We start from the raw sequence: 22,449 nt of genomic DNA on the forward strand, positions 1-22,449 counted from the left end.
AAAAAAAAAAAAAAAAAAAAAAAAAAAAAAAGAGAGAGAGAGAGAGAAATGTATAAGGGTATTTTGGTCAGTTTACTGAAAAAGTGGACCAAATCTGCAAAAATAAAAAAGATGGCCCGGTTTTGTAAAAGCCCAAAATAAGTGAATTTTTTATGCAAATTGGCCAAAAAAATTAATCTGCCACGTGTTGATATTGCATTGGATGAAAAGCTGGATGCTGTTACTAATAAAGATAAGATTTATGCGGACACGTCCATGCAACGTACGTATCGTTGATAACTCTCAACAGAGACCCAATCCTGATCACGTGGAAAAGATGAAAAAAGAAAAAGAAAAAGAAAACTATATTATTTTAATCTAAAATTATGACGAGAATAATTATACTAAAGAGTTGAAAGGGTGATTGATCACCGAGTCAGTAGTGCTTATTAAATACCCAAATCAATATTTCTAAGTTGAATTTAGATCAAAGATTCAAAATTTGGTTGAATGCTAAATTTCAAAAGTATAGAGAATATGATATTTCTAATTTTTTGGTTCTTAAATCAACTCTTTTAATCATTTCTAACATTTTGATTAATACTATTATCCTGTGGAGATCACTCAGTCCTAGAGATACTATTCAACTCTAAGAAAAACCGCAATCATTCGGTTGGTAGCCGAATTTTCCGACCCTTGATCCGGTCAAAGATCCTTCTCGGGAAGCGCGTCGGGGTGAAGAACTGCTGCGGATAGTGACCCTCGAAGTTTGCGCCCTTCGACAGATCAAGCGATTCGGCTGACGAGAGATCGAGCCAACCGGGTCTGAAAATCTTTACTATAAAACTGGTTCGGCTGGAGAAGCCGAATGTATGAACTGTGCAGGGATCAATGTCGACAGAAAAGCCGAATGGAAGAAGTACACAATAACTGGTTGGCTGAAAGAGCCGAATAAATAAAATACACAATGACTGATCAGCTGAAAGAGTCGAATGCCTATATATATATATATATATATATATATATATATATATAAAGGGTATACAGGCTCTGCAAATATATAGTTTACAACAGAGTGATGCCCGTGGATTTGGTGGCGACAAATGTCGCCACCAAAGCCAAAATTGTCGCCGCCAAAACTGTTTTGGCGGCGACAATTTGTCGCCGCATGCCGCCGCCTATNAGTTGTGATCTGGAGTAATGATTCTCTTAAGCATCTTTCCACGCCGAAAATTTTTTCGGAAATAAACTTGAGTTTCCTTAGGATTCAACTAACCCGCTTCACCTTCTCAACATAATCTTCAGGCAATTGTCTGGTAGTGGCAGGAACTGCCGAGCGTTTAATAATCATATAATTCATATTTGCAAAATTCATTTCAACATGCACAATTAAATAGGAAAAAACAGTAGCATACCTTTGAGGAAAAATGTATCATGTGAATCGCGAGCAGGGTGCTACTGGGGCTGGAACAATGAATCAAAGTTCCAACAGCTATAGGAAAAAAACAATTACCAAAAACACCATTATAAGTCTGTACTGATAACAACTCAATACAGAATTACAGTTTGTCAAGAAAGTTTTATTTCACTCTTCATTGCAGCTTCACTAGATGAGAAACAACTTAAGGTATCGGTAGTTAGGGCATTAGACATAAATAAGAAGGTCAAAGTCCAAATCATTGGATAACAGGAATAAAAAATAACAGGAACATGTGAGATGTAAAATTATACGGGCTTGCTTTTCTTCTGCATAGTATTACAAAGAGAAACATGTGAATGGTAAGAACACAAAAAGAGAAAGAAGCAAGTCATTTACTAAATTATTTTGGTTGACTCCGAAGCAAAAGCTGCTTGAACTAATTCTAATAATATTCCCTAATTATTTAGGTCTCCACCAATGCAAAAAGTATGTTTAAAATAACTCCGATAGAACAATCTTTGCCCACATGCACGCATGTGCGCATGTAGAAGGTGATGACAAGTAATTTTCCGAAGAGGTTAAAAAGCTTAAGTGGATGAGAGCTGTCCAATGAGCAATATTTCATCAGCTTAATTTTGGATGCAGTATTCAAATCAAACTTGAATGGTGAAGTTTCAATCAAACTAATAAAAGCAAAAGACAAATGTACCTCAGAACAGGAAGGAACTAATTACCTGCTTTCAACAAAGTTGTTAGTTGGCATCTCCTCAAAGCTGCATCAAGTAACTGATGTAAGCAATACGTAACAGAAGTTCTTATAGAAGAAACCAACAAGACATGTTTCATTATCATTTACCCTATTTGGAGGAAGATATTCTGGATTTCCTCACGAACCTGAAACAAAGTAGTAGAAGCTTTCAACAATCTCCCCAAAATTGCTAACAATTAAAAAATGCTGAGGATATAATGTTCCCCCTGATTTTAAGCAATCAACTGATTCATCTCGTTTTTGGAAGCCAAAAGTTTTTCTTTGAAGTGAAATATAAAACAAGAGAACTCACAAGAAATCAAAAAAGAGGAGAGATTATGAGGTACAAGGTGATTTACAGAACATTATAGGCCAAATTGCTATTTCAGTCCATTTGCAGGGTCATTGAACAAGCCCACAAGTGCTTGATAAATCCACTTGGTTTAGATTCCCGTCACAAGATGGATTTGATTGCACGCAATTCAATAGTTAGTGGATTCGGAGATCCAAAACCTAGATTGTCTTTAATCTTAACTTAGTGGACTTAATTAAAGAACCTAAATCAATTAGTGGATTTAAATATCAAAAGGTTGATATGCCCAGCAGGTTGCGAGTAAGCTTTGAAAGTCACAAGCATATCTATAACTCTATATGGCATCACCACAGTTCATTGATAGGGGTGGGATCCACTTTAGGGAAGTCAACTCATCGAATTTGGGGCGAATTTTGAAAAATTCGAATCCGAATCCAACTACCAAACTCAAAATTTGAACCCAAATCTGAATCCGAGGGAATTTTAAAAATCAAATTAAAATCCGAATACAACAAAAAATTTGAAGCCCAAACCCGACAAAAAATATGAATCCGAACCAAAAAACATAAACCCGAACCCAAAAATCCACCTTGCTGCTGTTGCTATTCTGCAGTCAGCAGCTGCTGATGCTGCTGCTACTATTGCAGTCAGCAGCAGCAGCAAGGCTGCTGCTGCTGAGCCATTCTGCAATCAGCAGCAAGGTGCTGCTGCTGCTGCTGCTATTCTGCAGTCAGCAGCAGCAGCAGCAGTTGCTGCTGACTGCAGAGCAGCTGTAGCAAAGTGCTTTTGCTGCTGCTGACTGCAGAGCAGCAGAAGCAACAATCACTGCAGCGGTGAGTCTGTTCACGCCCTGCTGTCTTCTGTTGCGAGTTTCGGGCGTGACATCTACTAGCTACTATATTATTATAAATGGAGACCTTCGTATTCATAAGTAGTTTTCAATATAGAGCTTTTGAATTGTCGATCCATAATATTTAATATAATCTAGAATATTTGAGGTACCTGAAAATCGGCTTTCATAATTCTTTGATAATATAATAGAGCCCATTATGACCCATAATTACATAAGGGACTGTGACAAAAATGTTTATTTTGTCATGGACTGGAGTGCTCAGGAGAGGTACAAAATTCACTATTATGCAATTTTATTCTATTTCAAACAACCTTGCGCAGCAAAGGACTTTGGACTGACTTTAGTACCATAATAATTGAAGGTTAAAAGTTTAATCTATAACATAAAATGGCTCATAAATTGTCTTAAGGATAAAAAGAAGTAGTTCAAGTTTTCTTTTTGTTTGTTCAAATAGTCTAAGCCAATATGTTTAGTACATTGTGATCCAAAGTGCGCATCAAAAGAGATTCCCATGAGCATCTATTTGAACTAATGGGTTGTCACTTGTCATTTTCTTCTTCATAACAAAAACCCCCATAATTTCAATTCCCTTGTGAGTTAAACAAGAGATTCATTTGGACCTTTGCCTATTTCAAATAGCAAGAGCAATTATCATTAATAACCTACTCCTCATGCCTTTAAATTCGAAGCAATAAATTACCAAATAGACCAGAGAACATTTAAACATGGGGATCAAATCCTTCCCTATTCTATTTGGGTTCAGAATCAAAGCAACTCAAATCACACTTCCACTTGTGGAGCTAAGATGGAGTAAGATCTATGATCTCTAAAAAGCCATAAGAATCCAAAGTGCATTTGAAACACCAGAGACCACATTTAAAGTTCCAACTCACCTCGCTCCAGGTGAAGTCGAAGCAGGGGACAAGTTGAGGACCAGTTGGGGCCAAGGAGCTGGCACTGCTGGGCCTAGCGGCGGTCCCCGTCTCCAAGTGGGTCAACCTCGACGGTGGTTCTCAATACTAAAGCAAACAAATTGATTGCAAAATTTTAGCTACATATTAATGTGTAAAATTGTCAAGCAATCTTATATATACAAATTTGAAATTTGATGGTCGAATATTATTTATTATTAGCCATATATTTCTACTAGTTAGTAAAAACTACTTCAGCAATTATGAAACCAGAAAAAATAAAATAGAATAAAATAAAACCGAATAATTGGATTCTCACGTTGCTGTGGCAAAAGCCCCTTTTCGTTCACCACCCGACCTACATTTATTCACGTTTAAATATTAGAAAAAAAATAAAAAACGAGGCGAAATATTAAAGAGTAGAATGATTTAGTAATTTTTACTACCCCAGTTCTACAACCTACGATTCTTCAGCGATTTCTCAGCGATTTCCACCGCGACGATGACACCTGGTAGATCTGGATGGTGGGATGATTCTCCAGTTAATTTAAAGAGAAAAAGAACAATTGAAAAAAAACAGGGAAAAATAAATTAGAAAATTAGGGCACGAAGAGGGATGGAGGGTTACATGGTGGAGGAGTTGGGTCGGATTTGTAGATGATCCTGCGGCTCGACGAGGCGACGCGCAGGTGACGGCTTGAACCTGCAGCTCGCCTGCGGCTCGACGAGGCGACACGCAGGTGCGGCTGGCCTGCAGCGAAGCCCCTCGTGGGGTGCTGCTGGCCTGCAGCGAAGTCCCCCGTAGGGGTGCTAGAGCCGCAGGCGGTGGAGGCGCGGGGCTCGCTTCCGATGAAGATGGAGGCGCGGGGCTTGGCGAAGGCGCGGGTGGCGGAGGCGGAGGGGGCGAAGAGCTAGGGAAAGGTAGAGAGAGAGAGAAGTGAACGAGATAGGTTTGAGATGGGTTTAGCTTCAAGGTTAAAATTTTTTACTGTTTTTATATGTAAAAAGACAATAAACCCCTCACTATTTTATATAATGTATAAAGTAACTGAGGGTAAATTGGTCTTTTTGCATAAAGTAGGTGAGTGCTGAAAAAATAGGAGGGAAAATGTGGCGCGGTAAATAAAGAGATAACATGGCGACAAATTATCGCCACGAATACTCTATTTTTCAGCGGCGACACTTATACGTCGCCGCAAAAGAATCCCTATCGGTGGCGACTCTTAATTGTCGCCGCCAAAGAATCCACTATTTAAGGCCAAAGAATCCCTATTGGTGGCGACTCTTGATTGTCGCCGCCAAAGAATACCTATCGGCGGCGACACTTATATGTCGCCGCTAAAGAATCCCGTATCGGTGGCGACTCTTATACGTCGCCACCATTTTCTATGAATTGGCGGCGACAAAAAAATGTCGCCACCATATGTAATATATTGGTGGCGACAATGCTTGTCGCCACCAAAAAGTCGCCACTGAAAAGCATTTTTGTTGTAGTGAGACTCTGCAAATATATAGTTTACAACAGAGTGATACCCGTGGGGCAGACAGACTCCAGAGTTCTACTTAAAAGCTACTCCTAGGAAAGTAGTAAATGCGAAAAAGAAAAGATTACATTTAGACTACTTTTAGAAAGCAATAAATGCAGGAAAGGAAAGATATGAAAATGCGGTGGTCTTCTCGTTCAGGGGAGAGAAAGACCCTTATTACATGCTTCAAAATTACTATTTATAGTAATATCAACCCACAATATTTGTTGGTTGAAATTAGTCGGGAGAAGTGGTTGTAACCATAATCGTGGAAATTACGCCCACTCCTCATAGAAGCTACGCCACATCGTGAAAGTTACGCCCCACTTCTCAACCGTTTCCGCCTAAAAACTTCAGGCGCCTTATTGCCGACTCCTGATATACTACGTGTTCTTATTGACTTATACGTGGGATAGGCTGGCATGTTAATTTCAATTTTGGCATCAACACATCCCAACTATACAATTCTTGATAAAAGAATCAAAAGCATCAAAAGCATCAAATTCTCTGTACTTCTAATAGTATATATAGTAGCACTACACTATATATATATATATATATATATATATATATATATATATATATATATATATATATATATATAGTAGGTCTCCCGTGCTTTCAAAAGTACGGAGGCTTCCGTGCTTGTAAGTTGTTTTCGATGATATGACATCCGATTCGACGGTCGGCTCCAGTAGGCATAATCTACGCTATTAGAACTATCTAGAAACCAAATTTCATAATTTTTCGACATAATTTATCAAGCAATCAAAAGATCTCAAAAATGACTATTTTAAGGGCCGATGTGGCATGTTTTTAAGTTCAACGGTGTACAAGTATCCAAATTACATGAAACTTTAATAGAAATTCTACTTAACATCAAGAGCAAGAATAATACTTCAGATTTGAAATTTGAGTCTTTTATTACTGTTTTTTATAAATTTTTTATTTTCAGTCGTTCATTTTAAGACTACTCGTTCACTAAGCAAACGAAGTCAAAAAATTATGAAATTTGGTTTCTAGATAGTTCTAATAGCATAGATCATGTCTAACGGAATCGATTGCTGAATCGGATGTCCAATCATCAAAACAACTTATAAATATGGAGGCCTCCGTACTTTCGAAAGCATAGGTGCCTAGCTATATATATATATATATANTAAAAATAGTAAAAAAAATTAAGAATTTTAAGAGAATAAAAAATTATAAAAATACTTGAGAATTCTCAAAAAAAAAAATATCAAATAGGGACTAGACATGAATGTTACGAGTTGAAGAAGGATGGCGATTTTTTTCAATATTTGAAGAACGTTCAATTTTTTTAATGAATGAAACAGGTAGTACTTTGTTATTTTTTCCTCAACAATAAAATATATTAAAATAATTTAACTCAAAATAATGCATTATACAAGTCCAAACCCTGCAAGGAAGAATAAAAAATCTCCACTATGAATTTGAAATTTATAATTTTTTTTAACTACAAAATTGAATTTACATTCGAATTCAAAATGGAGTCGAACAGTGATATCCCAACCTACGTGTGATAATTTTTAGATTTCCAATTTTTTTTTCCCACTCCTAATAAAAAAAATAAAAATAACAAAAATATGATATACCGAGCAAAATAAAAGTTGCGTACTTTTTTTTAATGGGGAAAATATTTTGTAGCGAAAAAAAAAACGGGTAATTACGTGTGGGTGTGTACAAGTTTGTGTTTTTTTTAAAAAAAATAATAAAATTGGGTTTGGATAAGCGTTGTGTTCGTTTTGATGACGTGGTTGTCGCGATGCGTGCACGAATTCACGGCTCAAATTGCGCGGGCACGTAATAAAAGAAACGGTCGGGAGCACGACAACCGTCGGATTCTAATCGTGCGGCTGGAAAGAGGTCGATCAAGAACCGTACGTTTCGGGGTCCGCATGCGAATCGCGACCTCTTCGGAAAATAACACACGATGCTTATTTCGCCATGTTTTAAAAAAGGGACATATATATTTACTGTTAATTATAAAATTTTGAAAAATAAATATATTAGGTGAAATTGTATTGAGCTTATCTTATTAAGGCTTAGTTTGATATCGAGGTATATCTAACGCTATTAGATAAAATGGATTTGAGGAAAAAACATATAAGGATATGCTTCTCCGTTCTCCAATGGGACCACAAAAAATATATCGTAACCGACTCATCGCGATATGCGGAACGTAATATTGCGTACGGTAACAAACAGATATTTTTCCAACGTACTTTCTTACCGCACGTAACGCAATCTCCCTGCAATCCCAAATAAAGTCTAAGTGGTACAACTCCTAAAAATATATTTTATTTTAAGCCAAGATATTTTTCCAACGTACTTTCTCACCCCACGTAACGCAATCTCCTGCAATCTCAAACGAAGCCTAAGTGGTCAAACTCCTAAAAATATATTTTATTTTAAGCTCAATTACACTTTGGTCCTCAAACTATGACGTAGTAAAAAACTTTTGCCAAATATGACTAATAACAATTTTGGAATAGATTATATTTTATTGTCAGGATTACTTAATTTTATAAACTGGATCAAATATAGTAATATCATATACACTGCAATCCAGCATTATGCATTAAATTAAACGCGCTAATACAACATGAATAGTAATCTCATTCAAAAATTCAGAATATTTGGATATGTCGAAATAACTTATAATATTACATAATGTAAACCAAACGCGCTCTTAAATTATAGAAAACCAAAATAAGAAACCGCTAAACCACAGGGATATTCGAAGATTTCCCTTCGAAGATAAGTTCCAAGCGTTTTTACCAAAAAAATATTAAAAAAAAAATATTGTGAGGGGCGAATTTCAGATTCCTTATAGTTGAGGGGGTCTCCATACATTTTGAACCTCAATCATAAGTTCTTATCTTATCCGACAGTATCAGGAAGTTTCCCGAATCTGTCACACCACGTGCTTTCTTAAACAAAAATTCATAATCCTAAAAAAAAAAAAAAATAATAACGAAAATATAAAAAATTGTGTACGCATCAAATATTTTAGTATATATTTATTTACTATATTATCATATTATTTTTTAAAAATATTATCACATTATTATATTTTATTAATTTTTATACTTTAGATTGACTTTTATTTCCTGTCGTATATATTTTTCTTTTCTCATGCCTCAATATTTTTTTTCTCGCTAATCCCTACGTAATCATTAGCAAATTTATTGTTTTGAATAAAATTTATCAATTTTATTAAAAGACACGGATTAAATAGTGAAAAAAAAATGTAACATACATCTTCATAATAGCCTCACCGGAAATTTTTATTGAGTCATTTTAATTTTTTTAAATTATTTTTATACATTTTGTTTTTTTAATTTTAAACAAGATGAATATATGCGCTGTTATTATCATGCAACATTTATAACAGCTTTTATCTAAAATAATAGATTTATAGCGTATTATGTATGGATTGAAAAGAACCGATAGTCGAGTGTTAAAAATAAAATTAGTATAATATAGAAAGTAAAAAAATGTAAAATACAGTGTAGTATAATATAATTAAGTCTTGTTGAGCCACATGAAAAAGTTACTTTAATGTTGTAGACCTAATTTGGGAGGAACTCATTATATGGGCAGAAATTTTACAACTATCGTTCCCAAACTTTTCCCCAAAATAAATGTTTGGGGATGTTGCATTTGGGTGCTGCGTGGCTGGCGGGCGCCCATCCTAGTCTTTCCTGTTTGCTTAAATTGGTTAGCATCTTGCCCTGTGGCGAGAGTTCATGTTTGGCCGAGTCACGTTCGAAATAGCGTGAGGCTGGATAGGCCGAGTCATATTCGAAATGGCATGAGGCTAAATAGGCCGAATCACAATTGAGACCCGTGGGCGCTGTATATGTACGCTTTAAATGAATTGGTTGCGTATTTGTAACAGCTCGAGCTTTTAGGATTAATGATTAGCACTAATGATTCGACACTCCCTTCCTCTCCATCGGCTTCTTTCTCTCTCTCTCTCTAAAAATTGAGGCCCACGTTGTTGTTGTTGTTGTTGTTGTTGTTGTTTTGTTTTTTTTTTTTCTTTGCTTGAGTGTATGTGGGCTGGAAACTTCTCGGATTTTTGAATGAGCTTAATCGTCGTCTTTTCTTTCCAAAAAATGTGTCCTAGTTTATGAAAGTCTCNATATGATACATCTGATTTTAAAGCATCCGTAGCGGTGATTTTTATTTCTATTTAATATTTATAATATCGAAGAAAAAAAATTCTAAAAAGTGCCTCCAAAGTTCATGATACTTTCAAATCATAAAAGTCGATACGTTTAGACCTCAATATTCCTTCTCCAATGCTCTAAAATGTGGCAGATATACAAGAAGCATATGATTCTATGCATTTTAGTAGTGTCGTTTTGAGTGAATGTTTTTTGCATAGCTTCTAGAAAATATCATTATTCACAATGCCCTATTTTTTTAAAAAAAAATAATAATTAGACCCAAATATCTGTTTGCGTGCGGGTGCATCTCTAGGGATGTAATTTGGACCATGCCGGCTATAAGGTGGCCTGTCCGGACCCAGAATCGAACCTAAACCGTGTCGGGCCGGGACACTATTTTTTGTACCGTTGGCCTCGCATTGACTACGGCCCGTGCCGTGCCATGCCGTGCTGTGCCTATCCACAAACCGGCCTATTTAACTTTTATTTTCTATTTTCTAATTTTATTTTATTATTTAAAATTTTTATTTATTAATAATTTTATAAATATATATTGTGTCAAAATTTTAAAATTATGTAAAAATTTTAAATATTTTTTTTTTAAAAGAATAAAATTTGAAACCAAACGGATAATTTGAAATATAAAACTAAATTTTGATTTATTCAAATTCAAACTTAAAATTATGATTCGAAATACTTGATTGAATTTTAATTTTTAATTTATAAATTAAAATTAAAATTTATTAATTTTTAAATTTAAACTTATATTTTAATTAAAAATAAGTTTAAAAAAGTTAAATTTAACCCGAATAAATCCATTTCGTCTCGATTCAATTTTCAATCCCACATTTTAAGCCGGATTGAAAAAAAAATAATTGGGAGGATTCCCATTACTTCATAATCGGAATCGTAATGAAAAGTCCGCATACCAAATAGACAAACTGATTCGTCCATTCTGATTACGATTCAGGATAAAAAAAATAGACGAACCAAACACGCCCTTAATATTATAAATAAATATATTTAAATATAATAATTAGTAGAGTAGAGTTATTATGCTATCGGAAGCATAAAGTGGTTGGTGTTTCCGATTTTTTAGCCCTTAGAACAACTCCATTGATTATTTCTAACCATTGGATTAATATTATTAACCAATAGGAACTACTCAACCTTAGGGGACCACTCAACCCTATAAGGGGACCGCTATCATCCCAACCATAGAATTTTTTATCCAAGGGCTTAAAAATCGAAAACACCAACTACTTAATACTTTCGATAGCATAGTAGCTTTACACTAATTAATATTATTTATTATATTATTTTATTTTTTTCATTTTTTTATTATTTAAATATATTTTATTATAGTAAAATAAACAATCGCGACTATTCCATTTCCTTCTCTTTCCCTCTCCAGGCTCACCTTCCCCTTCCACTTCTCCGCCGCGGTGTTTTCACTAAAACCCTAGAAAATGGATTCCTTATTGGTTCGTAGCGTACGCTTCTTGATCTTATTCGCCATTTCTCGAGCTTATTCTCCACCTTTTTCTCCCCTTTTCAGGACCGGAAGAAGAAGAAGACGAAGGAGAGGGAGCGACCACCTCCTCCTCCTCCCGATTTCTGGGTCGAAACCTCCGATTCCGTCTCCCAAATTTGTAGATTCGACTCCAACGATCGTCTCACAGTAATCAACACCCCCCTCTTTTTTTTTAGTTCAAAATGCCCCTTTTTTGATGTTATCCGTGTGTTACTCTTGCTGGGTCGACATTTTCTTGGTTGGTTTAAAGATCGATGCGGTTTAGAAGCTCAATTTTGACTTAATTTGAGCTTAATTGGGCCGATTATGAAGTGGTGAGTTCGGTTTTGCGGGTTGGGTGCAGGGATTAGGTTATAAAGTTGATAGCTTTATTCTTTTTGTAAAATAATTCTTCTTAAGAACCAACAAAGAAAAAAAAACCTTTTTTTAGATGACTCTTTCTCTATTATGTCAGTACTGCATAGGCACAGAGGTGAGAGGGATATTTAGGAAGGCGGCAAATCATTTACCATCTTTTGAAAGCAGTAAATGATTCGCCAATTTTGCGCGCGGCATCTTGCACGCTTCGCATCGTCGCGTGTGGCTACTTGGATGGTTATATCCCATATTACATATGAGTTACATCGCATCATGATACATAACGCGGAAACAAAAGAACGACAAACATAATCTGCGTAAAATTGCTAAAATATAATGACGGAAAACATACTAATTAAGGGACCTCTAAAAGTTTATTTTTGACGAGGTTATTTGAAATATTGTCGACGTCGCTTTAGGTTTCGTTGGTTTCATTTTTGTTGATCAATGTTGGATTTTGCTAGAGCCTAGAGGTTTCTGGAATAGAAAAGACTTTAAAATTCACTTTGGTACTTGCAAAGATCGTTGGTTCAGTGGAGAATGCTAACACGTAGGAAAACAGCAACAAGAGAAATGAATAAAAGGCACAAATCGCAGGCCGTAGAAGAGGATACAAATTGTAAGCACCATCTTGATTCTTTCCACCTCATTCTTTCTCTTGAAGAATGCTTTTAAATCCTTTAAAAGTTAAAGATTTTGTTGTGGAGTGTGATGTGCAATTTCCTTGATTCGCTTGTGTATGAGAACAGTTCTTTTTGTGCTTTTTTTTATTATGATACTACCTCCGCTGGATCAGTAAATATACGCTAAATATATGTGGCTGCATATGATACTAATCAACTTTTCATTCTTCATCGATCATCCATGTTACATCTCTTTTAAGGATTGCGTCTCTCTTTTCATTCTTTGTCTAGAGAAGTTTTCTACTGAGTTTTTCACTTTATGGTGGGTATCATTGGAGCTTCTGTATTCTGTTGTAGGTGAAAACTTTGCACGATTCCAGACCGATTTATCAAAAAATAGTCGAATCTTTCCTGAATAAGTTCTTCCCATATGGGTATCCACACAGGTTTTGTAACATAACACAGATTTGTATTCATTGTATTTTAGTGAATGTACGAGTTTTATTCTTATTGAAAAGCATTATCTATTATGCAGTGTGAATGAGGGCTACCTGACTTATACCCAATTCCGAGCACTCCAACATTTTTCCAGTGCTGCACTGTCCGTGCTGTCAACACAGGTCATTAAAATAATCTCCTTTTTTCAATTGGGTGCTTACTTCGAAAATATGTTTCCCATGTTTGGTTATATTTCTCGCCTTTATTACCATAAATTCTTATTTTCATGTTTGCTTGGTGAAACTTTTGTAGTTGCATCTTGTCTAATTAATTACCATCCACTTTGAACTGACAAAGTATGTGGGCTCTGCTCAGTCGCTGCTATTTGCTGCAGGCTTACGACCTACCCCTGCACAAGCGACTGCAGTAAGTTGGGTAAGAAGTGCAAACTGGAGAGACATGCTAAATTCGAAATGGTATTTTGGTTTTGATTAGTTTGACTTGTGAATTCCTAATATTTTCAGATTTTAAAAGATGGGATGCAACATGCCGGAAAGCTCTTGTGCAGCAGCATGGGAGCCCGAATGGACTCAGAGCCGAAGAGTTGGAGGATACTTGGTAGGTACTCTTTGTAATACTGATTGCCTTTTCTTTGTCAAAAGTATATATTTCAGCGCAATCTTGGAACATTATATTGTCTTTACTTTCTTATCCAAGGTATCCCCCATTTTGCTTCTTTTGGGAGCCATCACAAGCCATATCTGACTTGGTTCTTGTAGCTGATGTGCTCTACGATCTTGGTACTGGCTTGGAGGTTCTTTCACCACTTTGCCCACATCTTTTTCTTGAAGTGGCCGGCTTGGGAAATTTCGCGAAGGTACAGTTTCTTTCTTGTGTCAGTGACTCCTATTCGTTACTACAAACCTGTCTTTGTTGTTTCTATGCAATATTACCTCTGATTTTTTAAAGCCAGATTCACTTAAATGCGCGCAGCTGCTTTTGTTATCTATCGTGCTTCTTTCATGCATTGAAGATCTAAATATGAGACTAGGCTCATAAAAATCCGTTGTGTCTCTTCATCAATGATTGCCCATTATGGATGTAATTTTGCATGACGGACTTTCTTTATACAGGGAATGGCGGTTGTTGCAGCAAGAGCAACAAGACTACCAATTTATTCTTCTTTTGCTAGAGAAGGTAATCTTAGCGACTTGTTCGCTAAAGGGGAGGCCATCTCAACCCTCTTCAATGTTGTGGGACTAGGAGCAGGAATTCAATTAGCTTCTACAGTTTGTTCATCAATGCAAGGAAAGGTTTGGCTCTCATATTCTGTGTATTCATCGTCTCTTCTGCTCCGCAGTTGCATTATTCCTTGACATTAGAATATCTAAAACACTTAACAGCTGGCTAAACGAAAGTAAATCTTCAATATTGATTTCGACTTGCCTCACAGAATAATTTTCAACTTTAAGCTTGTACCCTGTCGATTTTTGTTGTTTGCAGCGAGAAACCAAATCCGCCAATGATAATATATGCCTTCTGAGTAATTGATCATTATACTATTGCAGTTGATAGTTGGCCCTTTGCTTTCGGCTCTACATATCTACAGTGTAGTTCAAGAGATGCGAGCGGCTCCCGTCAACACACTTAATCCCCAGAGAACAGCGATGGTCGTTGCTGATTTCGTCAAGGTGCAAATTAATCCGATCATCAAATCTATTTTCCGTTGCACGACCCGTGTTCTCATTCTTAACTCTTGTCATCGTAATCCAGAGTGGGAAGGTCTCAAGCCCGGCGGATTTAAGATACCGAGAAAATCTTCTCTTCCCGAACCGGCTTATAGAAGAAGCAGGAAATGTGGTGGTCGGGCAACCGATTCGGAAAGCCATTAAGAAGCCTCAGAAGCTCAAAGAGCTCAGAGAAGCATTCCCGAACGAGAAGTTTCTGGTCAACCGACGAAGCGAGAAGACATACATGCTTCTCGAACAGAGCGCGACGGGGGAGGACGCGCTGCGGGGGTGGCTCGTCGCCGCATTCGCAGCGGAGATGGAGAGGTCGTCGGGGCGCGGTTCGGGCCAGGCCGTTTTACACGAAGCTTACGAGAAGATGGAGAGAGTCTTCCCCTCATTTGTGGCTCAAGTGAAGGCTAAAGGGTGGTACACTGATCAGTTTCTGGACGGAAGCGGCGTTCGATTCGCTTATTGAATCGCGCGGCCATTCTTCTAATTGTAGGATTAGATGACACATTCTTTTCATACACGTTTTTTACTTTCAATTGTTTAGTTAATCATGCTGTATTGTTTTCCTTTTTGTTTGCATAGAAAGCTACTCTACTCTCTCTCTCTCTCTCTCTCTCTCTCTCTCTCTCTCTCTATATATATATATATATATATATATATATCTATCAAAAAAGGAAGGTGTTTTGAGTAAATCTATTTGAGAAAGTGTTAATAACTCTACAGAACTTCTTAACAGCAGCTACTGCAGAAAAGCTGAAGTAGAAGCACAAGATTCAGATTGTGGCTCTTTTGGTGCCTAAAAGCTTCTTTAGCTTCTTATGGAAACAATGTGGCTGTGGATTGTAAATGCTAACCACCATTTCAAGAGTTTTGAGCTAGAGTAGTGTATATGCGGTATGCAGGCGCATTGCGGCTTAATGATTAAAATAAGATAGTAAAAATTGATGAGAGAGGTAAGAAATTATATTACTGCGCCTTTTAAGAAGTAGAAATAAATAGATTTGTAATAAGTTGCCTACACTTTTATGAGTAGAGCTACTGTACTATTGAAAGCATAGAGGGTCTGCTACTTCTGATTTTTGAGCTCTTAGATCAATCCTAAGGTTACTATTCAATCCTGGAGAGACCGCAATTATTCCAACCGTATAATTTTTGATCCAATGGTCTAAAAGTTGGAAGCATCGGATTCTTTAGGCTTCCGATAGCATAGTAGCTCTATACAACTTTTATTATGAATATTTTTTTTTTTTCTGAAAAAACATGTACTACTTAAAATATGGATTATTTTGACTTGGGTATCTAATCTTTTAATTTATATAATTTTGAGTTAATTAACAGTACGCGTGGCAGCAGCTACCCACTCAAGTTTTTTCCAGGAGAAGAGAAAAGCATTTATTGGGTTTTTTTTTTTTTTTTTTTTTTTTTTTTACTAAATTGTACTTTTTTTCTCCTGAAACTATGGGATGTTGAAACTTGGTCCTCAACTTCAAGTTGTTGCAACTTCTTAGCTTAAATTTTTTATATTATTGTAAGGAAGCCCTAATACTAAATTTAGCTTAAAGATGTCCGTGGACCGGTTTGGGTCTGGGTAATTAATATACTGTACCCATACCCTAAAAAGAAATGGTTATAAAAAAATATATATACCCTACCCATTTAACTTCGGGTCGGGTCCGGATCTGGGTACTAAAGTTACTATCCATCGGGTCTATTTGAGCGGGTCTGGATAGTGACTACCCGTATACTACCCGTTCAAAACCGAATATGGATCGGGTCTAAATCGGATACGGATATCCGTATAAATATATTTTTTTATAAATTTTATTAAATAGTCAATAAACAAACTATATTGTTGACAATGAAATATTGTTGGCGGAAATGAAATGAAAAAAAAAGAGTAGAAAACAAAGAGTAAAAAAATTAGAAAAAAGTAATGAGCAAAAGAGACGGCTAGGGTTTCGTTAGGATGAAAATACATAGTGACTCATCATCTATAAGTCATATTAAAATTGATCTTTCAACTTCAAAAGTTTATTTTTTTTAATTTACTATCGGATATTTCATCGGGTCCGGGTCCGGGTCCGGATTTGAAAACTATTTCGGACCCTACCCATTTAAAAGTTAGGTTAAGACGGATCCAAATCGGGTATGGGTATAAAATATCCAGATCCATACCCGAAATTTTAATGGGTAATTTTTTTTATCCGTATACTTTTCATTTTTTATCGGGTCCGGTTCGGGTCCGGATAGGGTCCGGATCGGGTATGGGATATCGGATATTTTGGACACCTTTATTTTAGCTAACTAAATAATCGATGAGGTAAAAATAATGTGCATTATAATTATTGTCGTGTCATTAATAACAACACCATCATATCACTATTATATTTATAATATAATAATATTTAGCCAACTAAATTGGATTACAACATTTGGTTGTAACAATTTGCAATGCTCAAACTAGACAATAAAACGAATTTAAGTTTTAGGACCAAAGTGTGACAAACCTCATAGTTTGAAGACCAAAGTACAATTTAGCCTTTTTTTTTAGTTTGTTTATTCTACAAGTCAAACCACGTGATGGCAAATAAAACCTTCAAAAAAGGTTTATTCTACGAGTCAAACCTCAAAGTTGGTTTATTCTACAATTTAGCAAAGAAAATTTTATTCAAACCATGTGATGGCAAAGGAAAAATACACTAAACCACGAAGGGACTAATTAAAAGTTTTCCTAAAATTAAAGGTTGAGGAGTCTAAATTTTAAAAAAAATAGAAACGTACATAAATTGTCTAGAATATGACCATTTTGATTTAGTTGATTATCTAACCTTTTAAAATTTTGATTTTACTTCCGACCGTATAATTTATTTCATTTGTATCCCTTAACGACACTTTGATTTTAAAATATGAGTTGATTACTTATTTTAATGAATCTCAGTTTGTTTCAAAATTTAAATATGTTGTTTACCCTTACAGATTTAGTTAGTATATTTCATACACTTCTCGCAACTATAAGTTTATTAAAATAAATAATCAACTCAAATTTTAAAGTCAAAGTGTCGTTAACGGATACAATTCAAACAAATTAAAAGATTGAATAATAAAATCAAATTTTTGAAAAATTTGAGTGGCCGATTCAAAATGATCCATAGATCAGATAAGTACTATAAGTTTTTACCAAAAAAAGGAAAAAAAAAATATTGTGAGGGGGATACTTCAGATTGTGTATAGTTGAGGGGGTCTCCAAACATTTTTTACCTCAATTGAGTGGACTTGGCACGTGTTTTCTTACACAAAAGTAAATATTCCTAATAAAAAAAATAATAACAAAAATAAAAAAATTTGCGTATCCACCACAGGGACCTCTGTGTTCCTCAATTTCTCTATAAACAGATTATGCTGACATTAGAAGCACTCCAGAGGAAGCAGCTCCACAAATTTTCGTGTCCCTAGAAGAATCAAATAAAGCAATGTTTTGCGGTTTAAGATAACCACGGCGTAAAATTTGCATTACTCAACAAAATATAGATCGTTTGATTCGGGGATAAACAAAAAGTGATTATTCTAGAGATAGGTATAAATTGAGGTATAAGCAGGAATTAGATCAATTTTGCGTTTGGATGAAAATTAGGTTATTCCTGAGAATAAGAAAAATAGCGTTTGATTATTATTTTTTAATATTTAAATAATTTTATAAATAAAAATAGTTTAAATATTAAAATAATATTATTTAATAAAAATAATTAACAAGGTTGGGATAAGAATAAATTTTTTAAATTTTATATTTATAAATTTAAATTTTAAATTTTAAAATTTTAAATTTTAAACATTAGAGTTTTAATTTCAATAAGATTTAAGGTTTAAAATTTAAAATTTAAATTTAAAACTATAAAATTTAAAAAATTTTAAATTTTAAATTTTAAAATATAAAAAGTTTAAATGTAAACTAGAATTTAAATTTCAAACTTTAAATTTTAAATTTTAAAACTTAAATTTTAAACTCTAAAATTTAAAATTTAAAATTAAATTTTAAAACTTTAAATTTTCAATTTTAAAATTTAATTTTTATATTTAAATTTTAAATTTTTAAATTTAAGTTTATATTACTCTCCCATTATAGTAATAAAAAATAAATATTGATGGGTGATAGGAAGAATAAGGTAGAATGGATTGNTTTATTATAAAATTTATTATAATATTTAAATATAAATAATATTATTAATATAGTACAATTAATAATTTTATAACAAAAAAATGTATTATAATATATAACATATTATATTTATATAATTTAGTTTTAATTCAATTCATAATTTTAATTAAGTTTGAAATTAAATATTGGAATAGCATTATTCCATCAAAATGGTGGAATAGCAAATCCCAATCTATTCCGAAATAGTCGGGAATAGCAAGGTTTGACCGGAATAAAATATCCCGGCCAAAAATTATTTTGTTTGGCAGAATAGCGAAGATAACTTCCGTTATCCCCGCTTATACCGCCAACCAAACGGAGCCTAAAATTATAACATTCGCATAAGAAATATTGCGAATGTAGACTTATTAACGAAAAAAATATATACAGTGAAAACGATACCAGCACAACAGCAGCACTTGCCAGGGCTAGTCACCCCTGAAATATGAAACAGATCATGCATGAAAGCGGAGAGCGTAAATATATCGACGGTTTAGAAGAACAGATATAATCACTGCTACGAGCAGGAATAGGGCGCAGTAGTTGTTTCGGGATCACGGTTCATTTTCTGAGTCGAACAAAACGCTGTTCACGATCTTCGCTCCCCTTCCTTTCGCCATGTAGAGCCCTATATGATGCAGCAGCTCCTGTAGGCAAATGCAAAAAAGAAAGAGGAAAAAAATTTTGGTTTGTTAAATAAGAATCAAATCTCTCAAATAGGTTTTTCTACATTTCTCGGCAAAAAGATGAAACTACTAAAGAAAACAAGTTGTTCGTTTAAACTAGCAGAAATATTTGATGGTGCCCAACTCCAGTTCATGAATATTTCTATGAGCAAGCTACTTATTTATGATTAGAAGAATTATCTCTAATTGCTATACATATTAACTGCAGAAACATTACCATGTGTTCTTTACTCTCTCTCCCACTATATCAAAGATTTAAGTGTCTATCTGCGTGGGTCGTATCTACTGTACCGTATCATGCCAATAAGATATCGGCAAAATATAGCTCCCGTGCTAATGGCACAGCTCAAAGTTCTCTTTTCTTCAAATTGATAAGTAATTTTCTCAATAAAGTTCAACAAAAGACTTGATAAAGAAACACAATAAGCAATTAGAATATTTTGCTGCTAAAAGAAAATAAATATTTCATACATTATGTGTCGGCACATATGCATTTTTTGTGACCGGCGGGCATTAGCACGGCCCGCCATGTACCGTGTCGTACCATGCTGACAAGTTTTCGGCGCAACCCCGTGCCACAGTACTTAAATCTTTGGTATAGATGATCCTCTTCATAGGGTTTTAATGTATGTTAACTGATAATAAAATATATATGAAGAGGTGCTACTAGTCCAAACCTGGGGATGAGATAAAGCTCCTTTGATACTTCTCGCAACATGAACTGGGAGATCATATGTAGCACATCCATCTGAGTAAATCACAACATCCTTCAATGGTGGCACTCGACCAATATTCCTAGCAGATAATGTGGAGCAAGCAAAGTCTCGCACACAGATATCTGTGCATATTCCAACAACCAAAACCTGCACAAGATTGCAACAGATCAGAAAAACTAAATCCAAGAAATATTTGCTCTTGGAATCTAACTACACAATATAATCACATGCCAACGACAAGGTCGCTCACAGTTTTAATTTCAAACTTCTTCACCCAATCAGCAAAAGCATTTGAACCATCCTTCTCCATTGAGCAAATGAAGCCATCAATGCAACCTTTCCTTTTGATGGTCACATTTGGATCATTCTCCAGCCACTCGAGAGCTGCATACGACAAAAAACATAACATAAACTAACATTGGGTAAACTACTTTTTTTAAAAAAGGAAAAAAGTAAAAACCCTCAGCGTGATATGGCCGGATTTCACTTTACCACCTGCGGTTGTACAGCACTTTGCTACCCTTTCTAACAAAATTAAGTCCTTATGAGAAGTTAGAGTAGCAACAATAGGGTTACAAAGTGTTACGCTGCAAAGTAAAGCGGAATAAGGACCTACTTGGCCTTGTTTTATGCTGTAGTGCTGTAGGACGAACTGCAATCTAAGCAATGCTTTTAGAAGAAGTATTTCTTTAAATTGTCTTGCAACAAATTTTTCCTGCAGCAAAAGTAGAAACACGCAGTTGGGGCTTCTGCCTTCAGAAAAAGCACTGTACATTTCTATTTGCAAACGGTCTGCTGAAGGTGGTTTTTACAAAAGTAGGGGCCGGCCAGATAGGCAAAAAGTCTACTAGTAGTATACGAGAGAGAGAGAGAGAGAGAGAGAGAGAGAGAGAGAGGAATTACCAGGAACCAGGTTTTCTTCCCCTGTACCAACTATACAATGAGGTGGGTATGGTGGTTCAGGTTTATCCGGATAGTGCGTATCAAGAAATGCGAAAACAGGCCATTGCCTCGCACAAAAGGCCTTTGCAAGCTTAGTAGACTCCTCCACCATTCTATCGATTTGTTTATTGGGTTCGCATGGGGCCTAAAAATAGCAACAAATTTTTTTTTTAAGAAAAGACCATCTACCATTAATAATCTAATATTTGAAAACAAGTAAATTGTGATGAATACATAGTGGATCTACGTTGTTTCCAGCAAATAGCAATGGGACATCCCAATCGACAATTGGCACTGTTAAACATGATCTAAATTATCTGAACTTCTTAAAAATCAAATTTCATAACTATCGACATCATTTGCTCAGTATTCAAATGGTTTAAAATTTAATAATTTTTAATGGCTAAATATAAGGGGAATTTGAGACCAAAATGATCACTACGATCGTCGATTTCAATGCCTCATCACCGAAAACAATGCAAGAGTAAACGGCGCCGCTTACTTTTAGAAGTACTCTAGATTCACTCATGAATATAAAAGCGAAATTTAATCAAACACTTGGACTGCACAACACTATTCATCTCTGGATTATCTGGTTATGTACAAACAAACAGGATCAATCCAAAAATTCAAAACATTTCCAATAATTTCTAATCGCAGAAAGATCCAAACTTGACGGAGGAAACAAGAGGACGAGGAAGAAACAACAAAAAATATCACATCTTTTTTCAAATAAACAGGATCGAAGCAATTGGAATAGAACAAAATTGGGGGTTTGATTTAGGGTTTCAGAGATTTACGAGGTACCACATCAGAAACCACCCAAAGAACCAAACACTCAGCTTTTTTTTGTTTTTTTCGTCAAATAAACAGGATCAAAGCAAATGGATTGGAACGCAAAGGTAGGTTTTGGATTAGGGTTTGAGAGCGAGAAAATTTACGAGGTTCCCTGCTCCGACGGTGCAGAAGCCATTGACCAGGTCGACGAGGACGAGCCCGGCGTGGACCTCGCCGGTGAGGAGGAGATCGGCGTCGGCGTCGAAGGGGATCTCCGATCTCAACGCGTCCAAAACCCTCGTCTCTGACCCCATTTTCGAGCTCGATTTGGATCGATCCCTCTCCCTCTCCCTCTCCCTCTCCTTCGCATGAGATGGGTATGATCTCCTCTCGTAGACTTTTTCCCTCTTTTTTTTTTTTTTTTCGGGGGGGCGCGCGCGGGGGATCCGAATCCTGATTGGATGATGCAGCTGTTAGTGGGATTCGGTGGTCAAAG

At 35.5% G+C, this 22,449-nt stretch overlaps 2 protein-coding genes and 1 long non-coding RNA gene across 4 annotated transcripts; 1 reads left to right on the forward strand and 2 right to left on the reverse strand.

Annotated features, from left to right (window-relative positions):
- Positions 1,169-5,158, reverse strand: LOC109726751. Of its 2 annotated transcripts, none has more exons than XR_002220593.1 (7): positions 4,853-5,158; positions 4,685-4,742; positions 4,544-4,582; positions 4,207-4,332; positions 2,256-2,293; positions 2,134-2,172; positions 1,169-1,471 (listed from the first exon to the last, which is right to left on the reverse strand). It is a non-coding gene; the product is annotated as an uncharacterized LOC109726751 (long non-coding RNA). The 2 variants fall into 2 exon arrangements; XR_002220592.1 differs by having other exon boundaries at positions 4,671-4,742.
- On the forward strand, positions 11,336-15,251 carry LOC109726837 (protein root UVB sensitive 2, chloroplastic). The gene is made up of 10 exons (XM_020256640.1): positions 11,336-11,433; positions 11,508-11,630; positions 12,821-12,909; positions 12,999-13,083; positions 13,277-13,336; positions 13,426-13,519; positions 13,681-13,778; positions 14,035-14,214; positions 14,470-14,592; positions 14,675-15,251. The coding sequence occupies exons 1-10, from the start codon at positions 11,419-11,421 to the stop codon at positions 15,104-15,106; spliced, it is 1,299 nt and encodes a 432-aa protein (XP_020112229.1). The 5' UTR covers positions 11,336-11,418; the 3' UTR covers positions 15,107-15,251.
- On the reverse strand, positions 19,161-22,449 carry LOC109726163 (nicotinamidase 1-like). Its single transcript, XM_020255613.1, has 5 exons — positions 22,118-22,449; positions 21,138-21,321; positions 20,485-20,618; positions 20,196-20,381; positions 19,161-19,479 (listed from the first exon to the last, which is right to left on the reverse strand). The coding sequence occupies exons 1-5, from the start codon at positions 22,265-22,267 to the stop codon at positions 19,387-19,389; spliced, it is 747 nt and encodes a 248-aa protein (XP_020111202.1). The 5' UTR covers positions 22,268-22,449; the 3' UTR covers positions 19,161-19,386.

The sequence above is a fragment of the Ananas comosus genome, linkage group 21 (assembly GCF_001540865.1).
Source record: "Ananas comosus cultivar F153 linkage group 21, ASM154086v1, whole genome shotgun sequence".
Classification (NCBI taxonomy): domain Eukaryota; kingdom Viridiplantae; phylum Streptophyta; class Magnoliopsida; order Poales; family Bromeliaceae; genus Ananas; species Ananas comosus.